Source organism: Miniopterus schreibersii, assembly GCF_964146895.1.
Source record: "Miniopterus schreibersii genome assembly, chromosome: 2".
Lineage (NCBI taxonomy): Eukaryota > Metazoa > Chordata > Mammalia > Chiroptera > Miniopteridae > Miniopterus > Miniopterus schreibersii.
In genome coordinates this window covers 137,631,200-137,656,435 of record NC_138102.1, presented here as the reverse complement: position 1 = coordinate 137,656,435, position 25,236 = coordinate 137,631,200, and the positions used below count along the sequence as shown (strand labels likewise).

General features: G+C 38.5%; 1 protein-coding gene across 1 annotated transcript; it reads right to left on the bottom strand.

Moving 5' to 3' along the window:
* Positions 1–661: 661 nt before the first annotated feature.
* PTGES3 (prostaglandin E synthase 3) lies at positions 662–22,830 on the bottom strand. The gene is made up of 8 exons (XM_081128386.1): positions 22,229–22,830; positions 7,223–7,336; positions 7,011–7,080; positions 6,449–6,547; positions 5,384–5,473; positions 2,924–2,986; positions 1,837–1,861; positions 662–1,557 (listed from the first exon to the last, which is right to left on the bottom strand). Coding segments are annotated over exons 1-8 (483 nt in total). The 5' UTR covers positions 22,231–22,830; the 3' UTR covers positions 662–1,537.
* Positions 22,831–25,236: the final 2,406 nt, after the last annotated feature.

Here is a 25,236-nt window from a genome sequence, read left to right as displayed (position 1 = left end):
AACTGCAATCCCTTAGAGGACCAGAACCCAAGTTACTTCTGTAACATAACAGAGTTTAATGTCAAGAATAGGAATATTTTCTCATTGTAGCATTTTAAGAACATAGTGTTGAACAGCATTCTGAACAGTCATAACACGGGAAGGAAATGTTGTTTTATGCCCTATGCATATCTATTACTGCAATTCCCATCTACCAAGTTTTTGTCCAATGTTTGTCCCCCAGCCTAGTCTATGAGCTCTGAACATAGCAGTTACCTGAAAGATTAATCTTTGTATCCCCAGCACTTAACACTGCCTGCAACACAGGTCTGACACAAAGAAGTGCTGAAAGATGAAGCATGACTATGCTATAACAAATACACAGAAGCTGGAGGGAATAAAAAACTGCCAAAATGCAGAAGCTCAGAGTTAGAGGAGGACAACACATTTAGTTTTATTTCAATCAAATCACAGCACTTTCTTTTCAAACTGCTGCAAAGTGCATCTACAATTTGCTATTACAGATCCACTTTTAAAAGGTTTCCTGTGACATTACAGCAAGCCTTTTTTTTTCCGAACAGAGAAATATTCCCAAATTCTTTCTCAAGTGAAAATAACTCCATTCCAGTAAATGGTAATACATGAAATTACAGTAAACCAGACACTTAAAAGGACAGCCAAGAAGTCTTCCAACAGTTTATTAGAAAGAATGTAGACATTAAAAAAAATCCCCACTGTCATGAACATAAATTGAGGTTTTCAGCCCTGGTTCAAGCTGGATCAAAAAAAAGAAATAAAAAATCCAATAGTGTATTAACGTTTTTTCACTCATTTGCCATACTGACAGTGCAAATACAAATTTGGTCTAAATGTACAGACTCTCAAGCAACAATGTACAGCCTTCTTCGTCCTCCATGCTAAGAGATGTAAAAGTTTAAGGGTCAAACAATACCAAATGTACAGGCTTCAAAAACCATCTAAGTTAGGGCATTTACTAGTTTTAGCTAAGATACATTTGGAACACTGACAAGTGATCACTTACGTACAATAATATGAAGTAAATTTTTTGAAAAATAAAACTTTAGTGGAACAATCCTGAAGAATATACCAGAGGAATAGGTTACCAGTTTAAGGTATCAACCAATTTGTTTCAGCCAGGTTGAGTCCATATTCTAAAATTAAAACTTAGTTATCTTTCCATAATCCAAGAGCTTCCTAACATGTCAGTATCTATGTTATGAAGGTAAAGGAGACTTAGGTGAAATGTTTTTATTTATCACAACTGCTGTATCAATTGCCTAGGACCTCAACAGCATCATGGAAGTCTGGGAAATGTTCATGCATAAGGTTATTGCCTTAGCTGACTTAAAATTGCCCTATACAATGGTACATATCAACCCTTAGTGAAGCCTTTAAGAAAACAAACAGGTTGAAAAATGGGTTAAAGGAGGCAAATGCAGCATCTGCCTTTAGAGCTATCAACTCAGGAATTCTCTCAATTATGAATCTTGCCGAGAAGTTATTTTTCTTTCTCAAAATCCGGTGATGACAACATTCCTTATTCCAGATCTGGCATTTCTGAAAGGATTTTAAAAAGATTAGTATGAAGGACAAGGAAATAATCTACTAACTTCAAAGTCTTATAGGAAAAGCAGCCAGCAATAGAGTTCAATAGTTTCCTATTTTTTTAATTTGAATCTCAAATCATTCAAATTTCCACTTTGGCTATTAGAGGCCATAAAGAAGTAATAATTATCTTTCTAAGAATTATAAAGAAGTTAACGTCTTTATTTTGAGAGTTTGGTCTTTGATGTGAAATATTAGTGTGTAAAACATATTTTTTACAAAGACACTTACTTTCATCATCACTGTCTTGTGAATCCTGCAGAAGGGTAAATAAAAAAATAGTTACCAAGTTGATCAAACATTCCTCTGCTAACTAAAGAGTTTGCTTTAGTTATCACTAAAGTAGCTAAGATTGGTGATTATATCAAGCTTACGAATTTAATCAACTGACTTAAGAATGGGTTTACAGATGTACAGGTGAGGAAGATGTATGCCTTTTGGCAGGAATTGAGTCCTTCTTTTAAATCCCTCAATCAACCAGACTGAACTCTTGGTATAAAATGGTTTCCCTTCTCTCCTGACATTCAATGAAAGAAAATGGCTCAATACAAAGACCACTAGACTGATAGAAGACAATGAACTCCAATCATAGCTAGTGAATTGTCTAAGTAAGTATTTTCCTAACTGTATTGAACAAATTTTTTTAAAAAATCCTCACCTGAGGATACTTTTTTCCTTTTTTTTTTTTTTTTAGAGAGAGTGGGAGGGAGGAGGAGACACACAGAGAGAAACATAGATGTGAGAGAGACAAATTGATTGGCTGCCTCCCACAGGAGCTCTGCCCAAGCCAGAGATTGAGCCTGCAACAGAGGTAAGTACCATTGACCAGGAATCAATCTTCAGTCTGAGAGTCAACGCTCTAACCACTGAGCAAAATTGGCTAGGGCTGAACAAATTTCGTAACGATGTTAACAGAATGCCAGAGGGGGAATGTTGAGAAGAGTGACCCAGTATATCCTCATATAGATTCACAATGTCCATGTTTACTTAATCTCTGATCAATCCCGCTTTTATAAAACCTGTTTAACTTTGTAAAAATAATCCCTAAACTTACTCTTAGTTGAATGAGGCATATGATGTCTCTCTGCAATGATTCTTTTGAAATCTGGTCCCTTTAAGAATGGCCCACGAGACACCGGGTTCCTTAGTAGGTTTCAATCCCTCGAAAATGGGCACATTTTTAAAACTGCTTTTCCTTACATTAAAAGCACACACACCCATATCACCAAGAAGTAGAAATAAAGAGATCTTGAATTTATATCAAACTTGTAAATACACTGTTTCTTACTATTAAGTAAACAAAACAATTTATACTTACGTCATCTGCTCCATCTACTTCTGGTAAATCTACATCCTCATCACCACCCATGTTGTTCATCATCTATTTGAAGTGTAAAAATTAGTTTTAAAAATGATGTTTAAAAAAATTATATTAAATTAAGCCCTAATTATTAGGTTACACACTTCAGAATAAACCTTAAGTGTGCCACAGATTTCCACCAATAAAAAAAGCAAAATAAACAGTAAGTACTTCCCCTTTCTGGAAAAGGTAGATTATAGATAATTATATATAAAATCCTGAAAACTTATAGAATTCTATAAGTTAAATCTAAGTTTTCATCGAAAAAAAGTGAAGTTATTAAAATTCATCCAAGACAACTATGTATGATATAAAAATTAAACACCAAAATCCTGAATAAGCAGTTACCACTGATGGTTAAGGAAAATCATGGGATCTTTTGTAGTTGAAGTCTTATCTCCTAAGCTGACTGACATAAAACAGTATTCTCATTATAGTTTTAAATATTGTGAAGAATCAAGTGATTTAAAATAAAGTCCTTTGAGATGATGAGTTTGTATAAAAGGTCTGAAAAAAAATTTTTTTAAATTTATCTTTATTGTTGAAAGTATCATAGATGGCCCTCTTTTTCTTCCCCATTGATCCCCTCCAACCCGCAACCTCGCCACCCCCCCAGACCTTTCCCACACCATTGTCTGTGTCCTTGGGTTATGCAAATATGCATGTAAATTCTTTGATTAATCTCTCCCCACCCACTACCCAACCCCTGCCTTCCCTCTGAGATTTGTCAGTCTGTTGCATGCTTCTAGATCTATTTTGTTCATCAGTTTATTTTGTTCATTAGATTCCACATGAGTGAGATCATGTAAAACTGAAGCAGGAAGAATCAGAAAGCCCAAATAGGCCAATAAAAGGCCTGAGAATTCAATCAAAGGTCAAAAAGCAATAACTAAGTTAAAAACAGAAAATAAACATAATTCTTGAAAGAAAAGGTACACACAGTGGAAAACAACCTTGTATATGTAAATACCCTCATATACTTACAATAAAATGGGACTAACAACAGAACATACTTACATGAAGTACTCATTTCCCATCTTTAGTTGTTTCTGATCATAAAGCAAGTAGTGTATTATTTAAAGAGGTATAAATAGCCAAGTATGAAACTATTATCAGATGGGGAGAGACTTACCTCCCCAAGTTACAGCTTTTCTGTAATGTTTAAACTTTTAAAATTTAAAATATTTACACAACCATGTATAACTTTGTAAACAACAATGAAAGACTTCAAGTACATTTGCTTACCTAGACTTTAGAGTTAAATACTTAGTCAAATCTCTTAGTATAAAAACTCTGGGCAATCTAGTCTTCAATAATATGAGTAACTAGTAAAGTTTCCCTATGTCTACAGGCAATGTTCAACACCTTCAGTAAGTTTCTTTGAGTAGAAAAAAATGCTCCAAATGTGCCAAGCACAATGTGAGGTGCTGAGGATACAATGGAAATAGAAATAAAGAAACGTGAATATATTCAAGAGCTTTTTAGGAAATAAAAGAACAACAAAGATGCAATTAACATTATATTGGATAGCGAGAGGCAGTGAAACAGAACGGTGTTAAAAAGTTGTGACATGCACAGCTGGGTAAATGGTGGCACCAATTACTACAGGTAAGAAATAGTATAGTTGAGGAAAGTCACAAAAGTATCCTCCCTTCCCTCTTTTGAAATTAAGGTGCCAGAGCCATGTAAGGAGGAATGTTAAATAAGCAGTTGCATACGTGAAGCTGAAAACGTACTCCTTTTAACTCTTACTTTTCAAGAAAAAAATGTAAACAGAGCCTGGTCAATTAAATTTTCTAATTGCAATGAGAAATGGATTTCATGGGGCATGGAGATTAATGTTCTCTTTTCTGATTAGCTTTCCTGCAGTACATTTGATAAAGGTCTATTCTACCTAAAGGCATATCAATAACTGTTCTTTGGTCATGGCAATAAGTATTTGGGTGACATCTTGGAAAAAACAGGCTTACTCAAACCCTTTCCCTGACTTTGCAAACTACAATATCCCTACACACCACTCTTCATACACATCCCACCATGATTCTTGTGTTTAAAGGTTTATATTCATATTACATGGCTCCAAAATGCAAGCCAATTACTATACTCATACTCCTAAAAAAAATCTGTCCCAGTGTTAGAAAAACACCTGGCTGTACTGCACTGACTGAATATATGGTTTATTTTTTATCTTTATACATCAACTTTAGAACTTAACCCTAATTTTTAAAAAACTGTAAAAGAATGTTAAATTTTAGGAATAAATGACTATTGTTGAGATCTGACTTAGTTTTACTGCAGAATGACCTTCAAAGAAAAGTAATGCATGTCTTAAATACCACTAGATGCTTTAAAACCAAATTAAATTGACTCCATAGAAATACACTGGAAGAGCAGAAGAATGCATTTAAAAGAACTTACCTCAGAGAAACGATCAAAATTAGACATGTCTTCATCAGAATCATCTTCCCAGTCTTTCCAATTATTGAAGTCCACACTAAGCCAATTAAGCTATAGACCAACACAAACATCATCCTGTGATTAGGTTAACTTGCACTCATTGGCATGTACCTTAAAACTATTTTTTTGAACTATGGGTTCATACCCACTAGCGAGCCATGAAATTAGCACAAATATAGTTTTTTCTTTATTTTAATCCTCACCTGAGGGTATTTTTTCCATCACTTTTCACAGAGAGTGGGAGAGAGAGAGAAACATAAATGTGAGAGACACATTGATCAGTTGTCTCCCACACTCGCCCCAACCAGGGTTGGGGACAGAACCTGCAATTGAGGTATGTACCCCTTGGCTGGAATTGAACCTGGGACCCTTCAGTCTGCAGGCCAATGCTCTAACCACTAAGCCAAACCAGCTAGGGCTAAATATAGTTTTATGAAGCTTCTTTCGGTTGTTAAACAAATTTACTTTTTAAAGCAACAACAAAAATTCATTGATAGGAACTATGCTAAGATACCTGGTTAACTTATTTTGTGTAGTGGCACCAAAATATGTAATTTAGCAAAGTCTGCCTCCTGAATGCAAAAGATTCTGCATCAACTGTGACTGATCTTACTCTGACCACACATAGCTTTAAGTTAAAACTAATATATCTCGCCCGGCCGGGCGTGGCTCAGCGGTTGAGCGTCGACCTAGGATCCAGGCGATTGGGGTTCGATTCCCGGTCAGGGCACATGCCCAGGTTGCGGGCTCGATCAATGACTCTCTCATCATGGATGTTTCTATCTCTGTCTCTCCCTCTCCCCTCCTCTCTCTGAAATCAATAAAGACATATAAAAAATTAAAAAAAAAAACACAAAAAAAACCCTAATATATCTCAAAGTAGAGAAAAACACAGAACGCAAGGCTGTAATAGTACTTCACTATGAAACAAACACTATGTTCCTCATACAGAACCAATGTATCTTTTATTACTTAAAGTAAAAATATCAAACTTAAAAAACAAAACAAAAAACCCCCAAAACCTACCTTTGCCCTTTCTTTTGTTAATCTTGGCCAGGACTGGCCAGATTCTCCTTTTCGTAAACAACATAAAATTGATCTGTCCGTTCTTTTATGCTTGGAATCCTAAAAACAACAACAAAAAAAACACATTATCACACCATTTATCTCTCCAGCATCACTATAAGATAGAAAGTATCTTGTCATACATTTCTCACCTCTCCTTTCTAATTCCTTTCCCTACACGTTCCCTAAACTCTGAAACATCCCCGAACTACTAAAAATTTCATAAGCTATCCAATTGCAAAAAAAGTCAGTATTTTTCTTCACCACACAATCACAGAACAGTTTAAAGATTCTATACTTAGATAAGCCTGAAGCGTATGGCCCTGAGTTTAAACAGTAAAAACAAGAACAAAATGAATATGCAGAAAAGTGGTCAGAAGGGGAAAACATTGCAAAATATACCTAATTAGCCTTCTGAACTGTTAAGAAAAACAGAATTAAGAGTTTACTGTTAAAAAGAGTATTTGAAGTATGTTCACTTCCTCATGATTTAAATCAGTATTAAAGTATCAATACTACTTACATTTGGATCAATACAGTGAAAAAGATCAATTTCGTTTAAATGTTTAAAATTATCACTTCCTCCAAGACAACTGTGAGGGGGGGAAAAAAAAAATGAGCCTTTTCAAAGAGGTAAAGATTAATATAACTTCAATGAAAACACAGAACAAGCAAGCCAAAATTGTTCAATTGTCTAAAATAAGCTTTACCCAATTATGTAAAATGGAAATTTACCTGAATGTAAGTTTGGATTTTTCAAAATTTACATTAACATCTTTACTGTCTTCAACACAAAATTCAATGAAGACATAGTCCCTTCGATCGTACCACTTTGCAGAAGCAGGCTGCCTACAAAGAGATAAAATCAGAGAAAGTTAAGCTGGAATTCATTAACTGAATATTTACATAACCTCCAAAGTTTAGCATGTAAGTAATATATTCCTCTATTCTATTAGAGCATTTCTTATTTTGAGGCAGTTTATTACAAATTCTAATGGAAACTACATTTTTACTCTAACATCTACATTTGAAGTAAACACAATGGTACTCATTTTATAATAAAAGGCACTTAAAAATAAAACAAACAATGCTTAAGTCATTTAGGTAGCCCTGTCAAAATTTATGTCACTCCTTTAGAGCCCTGCTCCTAAAATTCAACTTCACAGAATTAAAAAACCTGACAGAACTAATCCACTGTCAACTGAGATATATGTAGTATTCAACATTTTTACTTTACAATGAATCCTAGGAATTGTCGGGGGAATTTAAAAGTATGAGAATGGCCCTGGCTGGTGTGACTCAGTTGGGTGGAGTGTCGTCCAGTAAACCAAAAGGTGGTGGGTTTGATTCCTGGTCAGGGCACATACCCAGGTTGTCAGTTCAATCCCCAAATAGGAGGCAACCAATCAATGTTTCCCTCTTACATTGATGTGTCTCTCTCTCTCTCTCCTTTCCTGTCTCTTTCAAATCAATAAAAAAGAGTGTGGGGAAAGTATGAGAAATGAGAGTTATTTCTTCTCAAAAAAGTTCTTACCTGCAGCTTTTTTCTGGGCAAACAAATCTTTCTATGATTCTAAATAATGACATCAGATAAAGAACTAAACTTTTTTCCAGCTTCACCTTTACACTATCTATATATGTATCCAATGTATACTATACTAGAAGCAACCTGAAGAATTTGCTTTTTCAATATTATTCATGTGCTTCTGTCCCTTGCAATACAGTATTACCCCTGTCTTCATAGTGTTAGCTGCCTAGAGTTCTACCCATCCATTGGAATATGGCTAAAAAACTGCTAAAAGCAAATATCGTCAAATATGGTTGACTAATAGTAAAAAAGGATTATATGTGATAAAATACTTCAACTTTTTTGTAAACCCAAGATAATTTCAAAATAAAAGTTTAAAATTCTAGTTATTGTATGTTCAAACACTACTCAAAAATCAACTCAACTGAAAGGAACTGTTTTGTTTCCAAGCTCTGAAATTCCCAACCCTACGGAGTAGCAATTTAAAGTCCCTTCTATAAATAAAAGTTGCAACCAACTATTCATCAACATTTTTACACAACTGTCAAACTTGACTAGTCACTCTACTCTGGAACACTGTTATCAGACCTGAATGAAGTAGGTTAAGAATTACAGATGGCAGTTTCCAAAGTCTAAATACCGGCAAATCACCAAGGGTAAATCTACTTTTTAAAAAATCTATTGGCATATTAAAAACACAAGATTTTTATAAGTACCTCTAAAAAAGACATCTAACTAAACTTCTGTGGACTAAGGATTCACAGCTTCTTTTTTTAAATTATTTTTTTAATCCTCACCCAAGGATTTTTCAATCTCTTTTGGGGGGGGGGTGGAGAGGGGTGAGAAAGACACATTGATTGGTTGCCTCCTGCGCGTGCCCTGACGGGCTGGGAATTGAGCCTGCAACCAGAGTGCATGCCCTTGGCCACAATTGAATCCGGGACCCTTCAGTCCTGACACTAACCACCGAACCAAACGGGCTAGGGCTCAGAGCCTTTTTTTTTTTCTTTTTTTTTTTAAAGAATATGTGCTGCTGAAGCGAGCACAGGAATCACAACTTCTAATGTCAGTATGTTAATTTAGCTAACAAACAACTTAGGAGTTTTATGAATAGATCACACATTATTTGTACTTATTTCCTTGCCCAAACAGTATTCTCAATATGTGGTAGCATGTTGTCTTTAACTGAAAATATTTGCTAACTTAATAATTAAACTTTAAAAGACTAGGTTTATAGACTTTCAAATTGAAGTAACCAGATAAGCCCTATTAAAAAAAAGCACTAATGGTAACAATCTGGAGCAATGAATAGCCCAGTGCTAAAATACTATTTCCAACCTAAAGAAACCAAGATTCCTACAGAGAAATGGCTGACCTCAGGCCCTAAGTGGGGAAATATATAGATGACCTTGGAATATCTCATTGCGCAAATGAGGCCACAGTCAGAACAGGAGGCAATTAAGGTCTCTCACATCGGTCAATGACAATCTGAGCATCAGAAAGAATGACTGCAAATTGATTCATATTAAAAAAAAAAAAAAATCATCCCTGGAGGGGTGGCTCAGTTGATTAGAGCATTGTCCAGATACACCAAGGTTTTGGGTTGGATCCCAGGTCAGGGCATATACAAGAATCAACCAATGAATGCATAAAAAAGTGGAACAGCAAACTGATGTTGGCCCCCCTCCCCCCACCCTCCCTTTCTCTCTGAGGTCAATGAAAAAGAAAAAAGAAAAAAAAGACAAATTACCCACAATTCTTTATCACCAGAAGGTGCCACAGCTCCAATTTTTATTTTATAAATTGGCAAAAAAAAAAAAAATTAGGCATTTTTTCTGCTTTCCCTTTATGAGCCTTTATTCATAACTGAATAGGACCAGTTCATGAAGGAAACTTCTTTACGGAATTCCACTTTGGTGTGGAATAAAACATGAGGGGTAAAAATCACTATTTTGCAGCCCTTAAACTGATATGGCAGTAATCACCGCTGGATGGAACAATTAACAATGACTAGATAAACAATTGATAAAGAATTTAGGATCTTAGCATCACTGAAAGTGAGACAACTAAATATATACCTCCTAATTTGATGCAACATGATACATTCCACAGTAAACTTAATTTCAGTCTAAAGGAAATATGAGGAAAAGGAACAAGTTAAATGATACCACAAGGAAGCAACAAATTCAGAATGGTTTTAGATCACTGGCAGAAAGAAGGGGGAACTGCTCTAGATTAAGAGACCTAAGAGTTACCAAATAAGTGCAATTTGTGACCTAGTCTGTATCTTGATTCAAATAAACTAATCGTAAAAAAAAAAAAAAAAAAGATTACTGAAACTGTGGAGACCTAGTTATGGGCAGGCGATATAGAAATTAGTTTTGTTAGTGCAAAAAGCACTGTTTACATTGTAAATGTCAAGTTGTGTCCCTATTAAAGAGTCTATAGTTATGGAAGAGGAGCACACTAACAATGACCTGGTTATTACCATAGCTATATCAAAAACTAAGTATGGCCCTAGCAGGTCTTGCTCAGTGGTTAGAGCATTGGCCCATGGACTGAAGGGTCTCAGGTTCAATTTCGGTCAAGGGGACCTACCTCAGTTGCAGGCTCAATCCCCAGCACCGGTCAGGGTGTATGCGGGAGGCAACCAATCAATGTGTTCTCTCACATTGATGTTTCTCTCTCTCCCCCTTCCACTCTCTCTGAAAAGCAATGGAAAAAATATCCTTGGATGAGGATTAAAAAACCGAAACAGCCTGGCAGGTGTTGCTCAATGGCTGAGTATCGACCCATGAACCAACATATCTCGGTTTGATTCCAGGTCAGGGCACATGCCTGGGTTTCAGGCTAGATCCCCAGTGGGGGGCATACAGAAGGCAGTCAATCAATGACTCTCTCTCATCACTGATGTTTCTCTTTCTCTCTCCCTTTCCCTTCCACTCTGAAATAAATTTTAAAACAAAACAAAACAAAGAAACATGTAAGCTCTTCAGTTTCTGTTTACATTAAGGATATTAGGACCAGGGGAGCATCTTTTTTCTTTTCTCAAATTCACATTAAGTAATCTAGAGTTATATCACTGTTATGGGCTCAATTGTGCGCCCCAACAAATTCATACCTTCAAGTCCTAAACCAACAGTACCTCAGAATGTGACTGTATTTGGAGAGATGGACCTTTAAAAAGGTAATTAAACCCTGGCCTGATGGCTCAGTTGGTTGGAGTGTTTGCTGTTCCATACACCAAAAAGATTTCAGGTCCCATCCCCAGTCAGAGTGCATACGGGAAGCAACCGATTGACATTTCTCTCTCACATCGATTGATGTTTCTCTCTCTCTAAAACATATCCTCGAATGAGGATTAAAAAATAAGTAAGTAAGTAGAAGCCTTTGAGATCTTGCTGCCTGGCATGTCCTCAGTGTGGCTCAAATAAACTCTTATATAAATTAAAATAAATAAAAAGGTAATTAAGATAAAATGAGGTCTGAGGGTGGGACATAATCCAAAATGACTGGTGTCCTCACAAGTGATTAAGACAATTACAGGGAAGACCCTGTGAAAACAGGAGAGGATGGTCATCTGCGAGCTAAGGAAAACCAAGGAGCAAGGCCTCAGAAGAAACTAACCCTGCCAATGCTTTGATCTTGAATGACCATTCTTCAGAACTGTGAAAAAATATAGTACTGTTTAAGTCACCTAGTCTCTGGTACTCTGTTATGGCAGCCTTAGCAAACTAATACAATTATTTCCTGATAATAAAAACAAAATTAAAAAATTAAGCCCGGCCAGGCGTGGCTCAGCGGTTGAACATCAACCTGGCATCCAGGCAATCAGGGTTCGATTCCTGGTCAGGGCACATGCTCAGGTTGCGGGCTTCATCCTCAGTCGGGGGTGTGCAGGAGGCAGATCAACAACTCTCATCACTGATGCTTCTCTCTCTCTCCCCCTTTCTTTTCCTCTCTCTGAAATCAATAAAGATATATTAAAAAAAAAAAAAAATTAAGTCCTGAGTTGCTCAGTTGGTTAGAGCATTGTCCCAATATGCCAAGGTTTTGGGTTCAATCTTTGGTCAGGGCACATACAAGCAGCAACCAATGAATGCATAAATAAGTGGAACAAACTGATGATTCTCTCTCTCAAATCAACTGGGAAAAAAAAGACATGAAAAAATTTTTTAATGATCTAAACCAGGGTTGGCCCAGGAGCCAAAAATGTGTTTAGCCCAGCCAGGCGTGGCTCAGCGGTTGAGCATTGACCTAGGACCCAGGAGATCACGGTTCGATTCCTGGTCAGGGTGCATGCCCGGGTTGTGGCCTTGATCCCCAGTTGGGGGCGTGCAGGAGGCAGCCAATCAATGACCACTCTCTCATCACTGATGTCTCTCTCTCTCTCTCTCTCTCTCTCCCCCTTCCTCTCTCTGAAATCAATAAAAATATATTTTAAAAAAAGTTTATATTTTTGAAGAGTTGTAAAAACAAGAATGGGACAGAGATATTTGTGAACTGCAAAGCTTAATATTTACTAGATAACCCTGATCTAAACCACCAAAAACCTACACAACCCAAACCAGTAATAAACATATTCACTCATTTAAAAGGGAAATTAAAAAAAAAAAAAAAGGGAAATAAAATATTTATGAAATCTTTTTGTCTTCAATGAGGATCACACCACCTTTTTCTCCTATTAACCCAGACAGGGGCTGATTTAGCTTTAACTCTAGTTCCTAAATTATATCGGATTTACCTCTAGCTTTATCTTAACATTGGCAAAATTTGTAACTACTGTTCAAGTCTATTAATTCATTTTAATAGTAGCACACCTACATACACAAAACCCTTTTACATCTCAGCAAACTTATGTAAATAATCCAATACTTAAAAATATCAAAAAAACAAACACCATGCAAAGTCCCCACAGTGGGACATTCCAAGTTCCTCTGACAAGAATTTCAAAGCTCCACATTAGGGCTATGTCTATTCAAATAATTAAATTTCATAGAATGTTAAATTCTCCTCTATAGTTTTGACTAAAATTCCTTAGCTTGTCTTAAAAGGAGGTGCTGAGGTCATAAGGGTAGAGCCCGTATGGGATTAACGCCTCATAAGACTCCAGTAGAATGCAGATTAATTTCAGAGAGAGGAAGGGAAAGGGAGAGAGAGAGAATCATCAATGATGACAGTGTCATTGATCGGCTGCCTCCTGCACACCCCCTACTGGGAATCAAACCCGCACCCCAGGCATGTGCCCTGACCACGAACCGAACCACCAACTCCTGGATCCTAGGTTGATGATCAACCGCTGAACCACATCAGACAGGCAAATGCAGATTGTTTTGAGCTAAATGCAACTTTAGCAGCAGGCTCAGTTGAAACTTCCACCCTCCTCACCCTTGCCAGCGTGGGAAGATTCAGAATTAGAGGCCAAGGTGCCAAAGGGATTATCAGATAACTTCTTTTGACCTATCTATAGGGAAGGGCATACTTCTATTCACTAAAAGTCTGCCCTTATCATCCTGCAATGACCTTCTGAAGCCCGCAAGACACTTTACCTCATCACTAGGCTCAGAATGCCTTACATACTCTGGTTCCCTTTATCTCTGAACCTCTCCTGCATGTGGAGCCTGATTCTCTCATGTATGCGGCGTTCCCAAACATATGTACTAAATTTGATTATTTTCTCTTAAAAAAAACAAAAAACCCAGAAGAGATCCCCTAGTCCCCTTTCACTGTTGTGAGGACACAGTAAGAAGCTATGAATCAGGAAGAGGGTCTGGCCTTTTCACCAGAAGGTAACCATGCTGGTACCTAGATCTTGGACTTCCAGCCTCCAATACAGTGAGCAATAAATTTCTGTTTATAGCTACCCAGTCCGTGGTAGTACATTATAGCACCCCACCAAAACTAAGACATTTAGCAAAGCTAATGGGAAAAATTTGCTACGGAAAGTTTCTCAGTTACTGCAATTCTTTTTGACAGTTTACAATGTGCAAGGCACACTGAATTATAAATGACAAAACACCTCAAGCCTTTTATGAACTGGTAGAATAGGCATATTATACTTGGGGTAAATTCATAAAGCTTAAGGTGGAAAAACCAAGTTAGGGCTAGGTCACAGATGTCCCTGGAGACAACAGAAAGGATATTACTTTATTCTGTAACTGGGTAGTTAAAAAAACACCCAACGTTAATTGTAACTATAATCCCTTTAGAACTTTGGAAATCTTGAGGGGGGAAAATTCCATATATAAGAGAATTCTACAGCATATGACTTGTCTCTATAGGCAACACTACGGTCAAATCTCCATCTTTATCTTCCTTTTCTTTCAGAAATTCCAAAGTTCAAAAGTTTTTATAAGCAGGAACTCCAGAACATTACATAGCAAACATGCAAAATCTTGAGGTCTGTACATGTAAATTTAGTAAAATGAAAGTTTGTAATATTCAAGTGAGGGGCCTACAATTCTTAGTTAATACCATAATAATTCAAATTTGGCTCCCTGAAATATATGATTTAGATCAACCTCGTGGGATATATATATATTATATACTCATTCCATAGAGTTCCACATTATTTTGGTGTATTTCCCCCGGAAATCTTTAGTATCTTTCTGTAATGGTAGTGTCCAATCAAATTTTTTTCTTTTATTATTTTTTAAAAAATATCTTTATTGATTTCAGAGAGAGGAAGGGAGAGAGAGAGAAACATCAATGATGAGAGAGAATCATTGATCGGCTGCCTCCCGCGGCCCCCTCATTGGGAATCGAGCCCGCAACCTGGGCATCAGCCCTGACCAGGAATCAAACCGCAATCTCCTGGATCCCTACGTCAATGCTCAACCGCTGAGCCAGGCTTTCTTTTTTTTTTAGAGAAAGAGGAAGGGAGAGGAATATAGAGATAGAAACACTGATAGGCTGCCTCCCATACACTACACACTGGGGATAGAGCTCGCAATCTAGGCACATGCCATGACCAGGAATAGAACCGGCGACCTCATGGTTCATGGGTTGACACTCAACCACTAAGCCACACTGGTCGGACAAATTTGTTTAAAATTTTTTATCATATACAAATATGACAAACCATTAATATCTGAATTCTTCCTGTAGCCCTGGCAGGTATGGCTCAGTGGTTAAGTGTTGGCCTGAGCACTGAAGGGTCATGAGTTTGATGCCCAGTCAGGGGCACATACCTGGGTTGTAGGTTCAATCCCCAGCCCTGATCAGAATGGGTGTGGGAGGCAACCAGTTGATGTGTGTCTCTCACATTGATGTTCCTCTTTCTTCCCCTCCCTCCCTGCCACTCTCTCTAAAAACCTATGGAAAAAATATCCTCGGGTGAAGTTTAACCAAAAACAACAACAAAAAGAATTCTTTCTCTAAGTTATGGGGAAAAAATAGGATACTATCATTTGGTCACAAAACATTAGGCTCCTCAACACATACAGGTAAATGTACTGAAGAAAATAGCAATAATGACTATTTAATAAAAATGTTCTACCTTTGCCTTGGCCAGTTTGGCTAGGGTCATGGGTCTGATTCCTGGTCAAGGGCACGTACCCTGGTTGCAGGTTCAATTCCCAGCCCCGGTCAGGGCAAGAGCGGGAGGCAACCAATAGATGTCTCTCTCTCACGTCAACGTTCCTTCCCCCCCTCTTCCTCCCTCCTCGCTGCTCTCTTTTAAAAAAAAAACAGTGGAAAAAATATCCTCAGGTGAGGATTAAAAAATAATCCTCTACTTTTATAAAAACTATTTAAGGAACTGCAAAATGTGATACAAATATTATTAACAATAATATTTATGATAAAATGGGTAAATATTTTAAAATTAAGTTTGTCTTCAATAGCCTTGTACTGAAATTAAACAAAAAAAGTGGGGAGAAAAGGATTAATTTTGACTGAAAAACCAACTTCTTTAGATTTTTTAAAAATTGAGGGGGAGGGGAAGGATAGAATTAAAGGAGGACAACACAAATGGTAATTTTCCACAGGTAAGAGAAACATCAGTCTGACCAACAAACTTCAAACAATAAACATTCCCAAAATAAAGGGTTTACAAACAAGTCAAATATACTTTAGGGTACATACCAATTTGGTGGTTCTTTTTCAGACTTCCCAAAATATAGCAATGCCTCAACTAACAGAATTTGAAATCAGTGATGTGATTTACAGATGGCACTCACTAACTTTATTTTTCAACTATTCCCCACTAATCTATCTGAGATATAGTTAAATTTAACTGAAGATGTCATACAGCAGAATAGAGGGCCAAGAGAAGGCCCCAGAACTAGTCCCATCTCTCACCATGTCAAGCACTTCATGTAGTTAAGCCTTATAGCCAAAATACATTTTGAGTTTGAATATTACTCAAAAAAATTAATTAAAATGGTACCAGGAATTGTTCTGGAAATACAGCAGTCAACAAAATACACAAAAATCTCTGCCCTTAAGAAGTGTGCATTCAAGATAGATGATGAAATTTAGTCCAAAAATCATCTCCTAAGAAATACAGGGTAATGGGATCAGGTCCATTATTAATTATGTTTTATCTTTCTTAATGTATAAATAGCTGGCACATCAGATGATGTACCAGTTCCTTTCATTGTTAGTACTTTGAAAAGTAACATTTATATATATTTAATCTTGAAAAATATTGGAAAGCATTAAGATATTCTCTAACAGTACACAACCTCATACACTTTATTCAGAAGTAATGATAGTACCCTTATGAGTTTATTCTTAATGGAGCATGATATTTGTCTGAATTAAAAGGCCACTTTGAATTCTAAGATAAAACAACAGGAACCAGAAGACTAGCTTTTCACTATAGCTAAATAACGGAGTCAGTACGTTCTAGGTTTAGGAATAAGCTAAACATATTTTTAGTATATGAAAAGTTTCTTAAAAACTAGATTCACTTCACGAATATTTTATACATTCCAGAATATCTTTAAATACCAAGAGTTACAGAAAAAAACTCATTAAAAAAAAAAAAAGGTGTCCTGCCTGGCCGGTTTGGCTCAGTGTTTAGAGCATCGGCCGAGGACTGAAGGGTCCCATGTTCGATTCTGGGTCAAAGGCATGAATCTCGGTTGCAGGGTGAATCCTCAGCCCAGTTGGGGCAAGTTGGGGCTGCAACCAATAGATGTGTCTCTCTCACACAGATTTATCTGTCTGTCCGTCTGTCTCCCCGGTACCTTCCCTCCCTTCCATTCTCTCTGAAAAACATTTTTGGCTCAGGTGAGGATTAACAACAACAAAACAAAACAAAACAGTTGTGGTACATATATACAATGAAATATTAATATTACTTGGCCACAAAAAAGGAATGAAATCTTACCATTTGCCATAGCATGGATGAACCTAAAGGGTATTATGCTAAATGAAATAAGTCAGTCAGAGAAAGACAAATACCATATAATTTCACTTATATGTGGAATCTAAAGAACAAAATAAACGAACAAATAAAGTTGAAACACTGATAGACACAGAGAACTGATAGTTGGGGGGGTTAGGGCACTGGGTGAAAGGGGTAAAGGAATTAAGAAATACAAACTGGTAGTATGGGGATGTAAAATACAACATGGGGAATATAGAATATAATCAGTAATATTGTAATAACTATGTATGGTGCCAGGTGGGTACTGGAAATATCAAGAACACTTTGTGAAGTGTATGATTATCTAACTGCTATACTGTAACACCAGAAACTAATACTAAATAATATTGACTGTAAACTGTAATTGGAAAAAAACCCAAAAAACACTAAGTGGTTCAATTTCAACAGTAGATTGCATTACATCCTTCTCCATTAGGTTGCATCTTTGCAAAGCTGGATTTTTGGTGGTTGCTATGTTAAAAAAAAAAAAAGTACCCACAAAAATATCAATGGAGAACAGGAACTGAGATATAAGTATCCAACCTGATTTCAAGCTATAAGTAGTTATATAGTGCCCCAAAAGTACTGCATTCCATTCCATTAGTAACCATGGTTATACAAGAAATTCCATTTTTCTTTCAACTCATGTGTACTCGCTTTTCAAACAGCTACTAGGCTGTTAAGACAAAATACTTAAGATGTTTGTACCCAACTACCTAACCAACTGCTAGGTTATTCCTTTTGGCCTAGTAGCACCATGAAAAACACCACCATCAACAAAAACAAACAAAAAAGACACCAAGAGGTGAACAAAGAATGTCTGTGAACTTCTGTGCTAGTCCCTTTATTTGGTAATTCTCGCTCTAAAATAGAAGGGTGAAAGCTGAGTTCTTAAAGATAACATTCCCCCCAAAAACTTAGTGCCTTTCCTCCAAAGCAACTCTATGGCTTTCCCACATTCCCACTTTGTACATACATCCCCAAAGCAGATAAAACAATTTTCCTCATACAAATAAGACTCAAACAAGGTCAATCTCTCACTGCCTCCATTATCTTATGTCAAGAACTGGCGCAGATGCCCTAGTAGGTTTGGCATAGTGGTTAGATCACTGGCCTGAGGACTGAAGGGTCCCGGGACTGAAGGGCATGTACCTCATTTGCAGGCCCGATCCTCAGCCCTGCTTGGGGCGTGGGATTGGGGCACATGCAGGAGGCAACCAATTGATGTCTCTCTGACATCGATGTTTCACTCTCTCCCCTTTCCACTCTCTCCGAAAAGCAATGGAAAAATATCCTTGGGTGAGGATTAAAAAAAATAAAAAATAAATGGTGCAGGTTTTAACAGAAATAGTAGTTTAGATAATAAAACTGAACCACAGAGATATGTTTATTTGGAAAAGGACCACCCAAAAAATTATTCTTTCTGGAAAAAATAAGCCCTCTTTCAGGAATGCTAGGTTCCTGAATAGGGTTCCAATACTATTTGGGACAGCCCCTTATACTAATTAGCACTGTATGAACTGATATTTGAAGAACTAGATCCTGAAATTTAATATATATACATATATATATAAATCGCACATTTGTAACTTAGATCTTTTCAGTACATGAAATAATTAAACATACTGAGTTGGAAACGGCCCTGATATAAACACTTTTTAGCAATAAAGTATAGCTATAGGTGAAGATCGACTATTGCACAGAAAACCCATGACAGCACATTTTATTTGGCTTTGGAATACAACATAGGAGAGGACATATTGCTCAAGGTAAGCTTTAAAGTAAACGCCCTTGGGAAGTTAACCTCAATTTAAAATCTGCACTGCCAATCTATACAGTAAACAATAAAATTTACTACAACAAACAATATTTCCCAAGCAAAATACACTAAATGCAACAATTCCCAATGTAAGAACTCAGGTAAAATATCATTTTAAGGATTTAAGAGCTATGCTGATTCTAAACAGTTGATATTACAAAGGTATTTTTCCTGAAAAGTGACAATCACTAACCATCTAAGACCCCAAAATAATACAGCTTCTAGATTTTAAAACTAGAAAATACAATTAAACAGAAAAATCTTAATTAACAGTACAGTACATTACTAGTCTACACTCTGGTGGTTTGTCAATTCCAGTTTTTACTGCCTTCTAGTTAAAGTCTAACTAAGTATGGGGGGGGGGGTAAATAAAGAATCCAGTTGCCAAGTTACAGTGGTTAGGAAATCAACACTTAACAAAGGCCATCATCATCAGTTACTCTTCCTTAACTTATAGAAATTAACTATATACTCAATATTACAAATTGTTTTGGAGGCTAAGAACTGATCATTTTATTTTGGGTGCTCAATCCTACAAAGTGGAGTGATGGCAAAGTAAAGATTTTAACCAACGTTAAAGATAGTCACAGTATGTTTCTAAACAGTTTATTAATTTAAGTACAAGACACCAGAAAGAATTACTTCAAATAGCTCAAAACTAATAAAACATTTTACTTTATATCTATTGTTTATGGGTCCAACTTAGAATTAAAACCAACAGCTAATTAAAAAAAAAAAGTGCCTGGCCAGGTGTGTCTCAGTGGTTGAGCATCGACCTAGGTTCCAGGAGATAGAGGTTCAACTCCAAGTCAGGGCACATGCCCAGGTTGCAGGCTCCATCCCCAGTCAGGGGCATGCAGCAGGCAGCCAATCAATGAAGACTCTCTCATCATTGATGTTTCTCTCTCTCCCACTCTCTGAAATCAATAAAAATATATTAAAAAATAAATAGCACTGCTCTCTACCCTCACTCCCCATAATTGGCTGGGCAGGTCCTTTGAGCCTGAGGAAGGACCTCATAAGACCTCTCCAAGACAGGTGAGAGACTGAGCCTTTTGTGTAAACTACTAGACAAAACTTTAAAAACTTGACTGAAATTTACCTAGGAAATCACTACGGAAGAGCATTCACATAAGAACAGACCCCCAAATCCTGAAGATACCCAGCATGCCTATCTCCACGTTTAAAAAAATGTTTATATCAGACATCAACAAAATGAATCCTATCAGCCAGATTCTTCCTAGGACTGGATGACCCATTAAAGGTTTTTTTTTCCAACTCAAATAACTGACTCATAATATTCATCCTGTAAATTCATTCAAATCACTAGTTCAGTAAGATCACCTAAAGAATTTGCAAGGTGGCATATATTAAATATTTTAGAGGATGCAACTTATCTGTTCTCTTCGAGACTTGGAAGTATATAGATTGCTTTTTGGAACAGTGATTGTTACACTTTTCATCTGAGTTTTTAATCTACTCACAAACTTAACGTTTCTTACCTATTTTAAGTGATCTCTCCAAAGTGTTTCTATTTAAAAGTATAATAAACAATGGTATTTCTTTGTAAAAAGATAGTTTGGTTACATTAATCTATTAAAAGCTCGTAATGCTTTATCTGAGGATTCATTTTCTACTCAGATATTTTAAGATTGATAATCCTGCTACATTAATTTGGAATTGAGATTTTGAAGGGAAAAGCAAAAGCTATTTTTAAAAATCTTCTATTGGATACTACTTTGGGGGGGAAGGGGAATTTCTTCCAAAATTCTAGTGTATAAAGGGGTTTACAGTAATACATGCATACTTCTCAAGGCTTGTTCTTCGACATCAACTGGCTGGGTGTATCCTTTCTATTTAGAATTCTAGCCCAGTACACTCACTGTTAATGTTATTATTTTATTAAGAAAACCCTTGAAAGTGCATTACTTTTTATAGGAATAAAAATTGTTCCCCTTCAACTGCTTTTCATACATAACTTTCAGGGAGCAGTGAGTACCAAAAAAACTATAAAACCAGCAGTTCTCACATCTGAAAACGTAAAGCTTCTCCTGAAAAGAATGTTTAAGGCCTTGAAGTGGCAGTGCCAAAAATTCTTATTCGGCTAAAATCGCTAAGATTTTCCTTTGTTATAATAAAACTAAGATTGCTAAAGAATTTGTAGTAAAACAAAATTAAGCTCTTTAAGACAACAAGCAAGCAATTACATACCTGTTTCGATTCTACATTAAGATAGGATAATGAAACCTTGCCTAAAGTTTAATATGGAACACAGAACATATCCACAGGTATCTTTTGATTCAACACGTGCAGAACTACCTACTCTATGGTAACTCCTCGCTGCCAGGGACACGGCTGAGTTCTGGCAACCTTCACTCCCTCCGAGATATTGGAGTTAGGAGAGGGCCGGGAAAGACCCACACTCGAGAAATCACGACACCCGACAGGAAAGTAAGTTGTGGTGACGGTATGGCCTACCTCCAGTTGCCTAGCAGTCCCTGTCGCTCATGGAGGAGGCCCGCGTGGTGCTCTACGAGGAGCACCGCCAACCTCTGGTAGCACCCACCACAGGTGCACTTGGCCCAGGGCATAACAGAGCTGCAGACCCAGACTGCCTAAGTACCGAAATAGCAATTTCAGAGGGTCCACGCCTCCAGGGTGCCGCATGGCAAAAAACTCACTGGAGATTAAGGCCTAAGGCTAACTTTGGAGAGTTAGGAGTAACCCGGACTCCCAAGACGGGGAAAAGTGGGATTTCCCGCACGGGGAAGCTAAGGGACCGTTTAGAGGTGGGGGAAGCGGACATCTGGAGGAAAAATGTCCTCCACCCGCCAACGGCAACCGGAATAAAGATACTGGATCTCCCACCCCTAGCCAAGAACCACTGCCACCACTGAGGGAAGAAAGCCGAGGGGCGAAAGCGGGAGAAGGGAGAGGAGTGGGCGACTTCCCCGCAGCCCCCAGCGCGGCCTCGGCCTCCCGCCGGGGCGACCTTCCCTCGGCGGGTGTCGCACTCACATCGTGAACGGGGCAGGGGGACGGGTGAGTGGGTGGGTGGGCCTCTCCGGCGGTAGCTGCTGGGCAGTGGACTAAACTCCGGCGGCGACTCCGGCGTTTTCTCCCCGGTGAGGCCTCTTCTCGCTTTCCTCAGGCGACGGCAGCAGCGGCGGGCTCGACCTGGGTCCCCAGAATGCACCGCGCGGAGAGAGCGGCTCCTCCGGTCGGAGAGAGGAGGAAAGTGTAGGAAAAGGGGCGCGAGGACGGAGAATGAACGTGCGTGCGTGCGAGCGAGGGCTGGTGAGGCCGGGCGGCGGCTGGTGACGCAGCAAAATGCCCGGGCCCTGCCGCCGCGCCTGCGCACTCTTTGTTTTCGGGCTCCAGCGCGGCTTTCTAGAGATATCTACGGAAAGGGCGGGGCCTCCCAGCTCTTCGCGATCCTTCCTGGGGTTTGGCCCCTCCCTTCGCCTGCTCCTTCGGATTCGACTAGCTCCCGCCTCTTCCCCGGCTCTCCCCGCGTCGTGTTGGAAAGCCGTTGGCGACCTAACCGCCTCTCCGCGCGCTGTGGGCGATCTCCCGGGGAAACGGCTGTGTTGACGGGAGGAAGGCTGAGGCGGAGGGACGCACGGAGTCGGGAGACTTGAAAAGTGGAATAGGGGTTTGGTTACTCTTGAGGGAACAAACAAGCCCGCGGAGGAAACATTCCACCGCAAAAAAAAGATGTGAAAAGGTCGCCTGTGCTGGTGATATTTGCGGAAAGGGATTAACTTCAGAGTCCAGGGCCTGGTCCACCTCGCCATTTTTCTGAAGGTTGGAAACAGGTCCAGGGGCAGCGGAAATTTGAGGTCTTTGGCAGAGGAGAAACGTTTGCCATTTGGGTCTGGCGTTTGCCCCGCTTTGAGAGATTACTGTTGTAGGTGAGACAGGAAGGTCATGTGAGTGGAGAGTCTAGGTTTGTGGGAATGGAGAGGCTAGAACTGTCGGTGACCCCAGGCACATCAGTTGGGGGGAGGAGGGGTTCCCTATCTCTAACGGATCTCTGGAAGTACCGCTTTGTGCAAGGCACTCGGTTAGGCTGCAATGAGGGATAGTAACTAGAGGACAAAGAACGGTACGTGCCAACACTCGAAGAAGGCCATGTAACAGCGGAGTGAGGGAGAAGTACACCAATGTACTTAGAACACAAAGGAGGTTTATGGAAAGTGCCGTAAGACGTTTTGGAAAGTGTTTGGAGGCTTCATATTCAGCATTAAGGTCTTAGTGCCTATGCTGTGCAAGACAGGTATTGGGAACTATGGACATTGGATCCTATGCCCAAATCCCGTTAAAAGGGAAGGTTTAGCCCTAGCCTGTTTGCTCAGTGGTTAGAGACTTGGCCTGCGGACTGAAGGGTACTGAGTTGGATTCTCACCAAGAGCCTCGGTTGCAGGCTGCCTTGGTTGCAGGTGCAGTGGAGGAGGCAACCGATATGTCTCTCTCATGATGCCTCTCTCTCACTCTTGCTCTCCCCCCTCCCTCCCTCTCCCTTTTTCCCTTTCCCTCTTCCACTCTATGAAAAGCAATGGGAAAAAATATGCTCCGGTGAGGATTAAAAAAAAAAAAAAAGGAAGGTTAAGTCTTAGCTCTAAAATACTGATTTAAGGAGCCTACTGCCTATTGGGGAAAATAAAATGCACAAATCAGGATAATAGAAGTACAAAATGTAATCGGAGTATAAAAGGAGAGGTCGATACTGACCGGAAGGATTAGGACAGACCTTGTTAAGGAAAATTACCTGAAACATGGAAATAAGACAAGGAGTGGAGGGATGATGACCTTACAGTTCATACTGTGACAGTTTTAACCTGCCTGCCCAAGGATTATTATCTGGGAGAAGGTACCTGTGTTTGACTCTTATTATATGGTTGGAGTTCAAAGATTGTGAATTTACTTGTTATGTTGTAAATTTCTGAGTGGTAGAAAAGCTAACTTCAAACTTAGTTTTATTGCTTGGGATAACAGTAATCAGTTTTGTTTAACCTATAATCTTTTTATGCCTATAAATACCTACTTCCTTAAATGCTCCTGGAACCAGCTTTACCATCTTGCTGGTTCTGGCAATGAGTTAAATGTTTGGCTTACTATTTTATATTTGTGGGGGAATTCATGTTTTAAATTTTTTTGAAAATTCTACTTTGACATCTCATGGAGGTGACAGCAGGAATGAGTGGGAGTAGTACATTCCAAGGAAGGAATCTTGGTAGGTGAAGAGATTGAAACAGAAGTATGCCTAGGTCAGGGGTTGGCAAACTTTCTGTAAAGGAGCAGATAAGGGCCATAAGGTTTCTCTTGCAACTTCAGAAATTAACTATTTTAGTATGAAATCAACCATAGGAAATATGTAAAAAAATAAAAGTCACTGTTAAAAAAAAGAAAAAACTAAGAATGCTGAAATTTAAATTTATGTTCATATGTCACAAAATATTCTTGTCCAAACCTTTAAAAATACAAAAATCATTCTTACCAGGAGTGCCATACAAAAATTGGCAGCCTGCTGGATTTGGTCTGCAGGCTGTAGGTTGCCAATCCCTGGCCTAGATATTCCAGAGTGCAAGGGAATAATTCCAGATAAAGTTTCGAAAGTTGGTGACAACCAAATAATGCTGGCACTGAATATTAGGCTTTTTTCAACTTACTGCCCTAACAATGGAAAGCTACTGAAGTTTTTTTGAAGGGAAGTAACACTTGTGTTCTAGAAAGATTAATTTAGTAACAACATGTGTAAGATGAACTGAAAATGTAGGAACTAAATTGAAGATAGACTTTAGAAGATTGGAAGTCTAAATGACTAGTATTTTTCCCGTATCAGAAGAAGTGGTGTGGGCCTGGCCTGGTGTGGCTCAGCGGTTGAGCATGGACCTAGGATCTAGGAGATCCTGATTCGATTCCTGGTTAGGGCACACATCCGGGTTGTGGGCACGATCCCCAGTCGGGGGCGTGCAGGAGGCAACTGATCAATGACGACTCTCTCACCATTGATGTTTCTATCT

Bases quoted from the DNA above. Each gene is read 5' to 3' on its own strand.
- PTGES3 (XM_081128386.1), bottom strand. The intron at 6,548-7,010 runs GTAAGTAGTATT...TGTTGTTTTTAG, and splicing joins TTCACTGTATTGATCCAAAT to GATTCCAAGCATAAAAGAAC. The intron at 1,862-2,923 runs GTAAGTATAAAT...ACCCTTCTGCAG, and splicing joins AAGTAGATGGAGCAGATGAC to GATTCACAAGACAGTGATGA.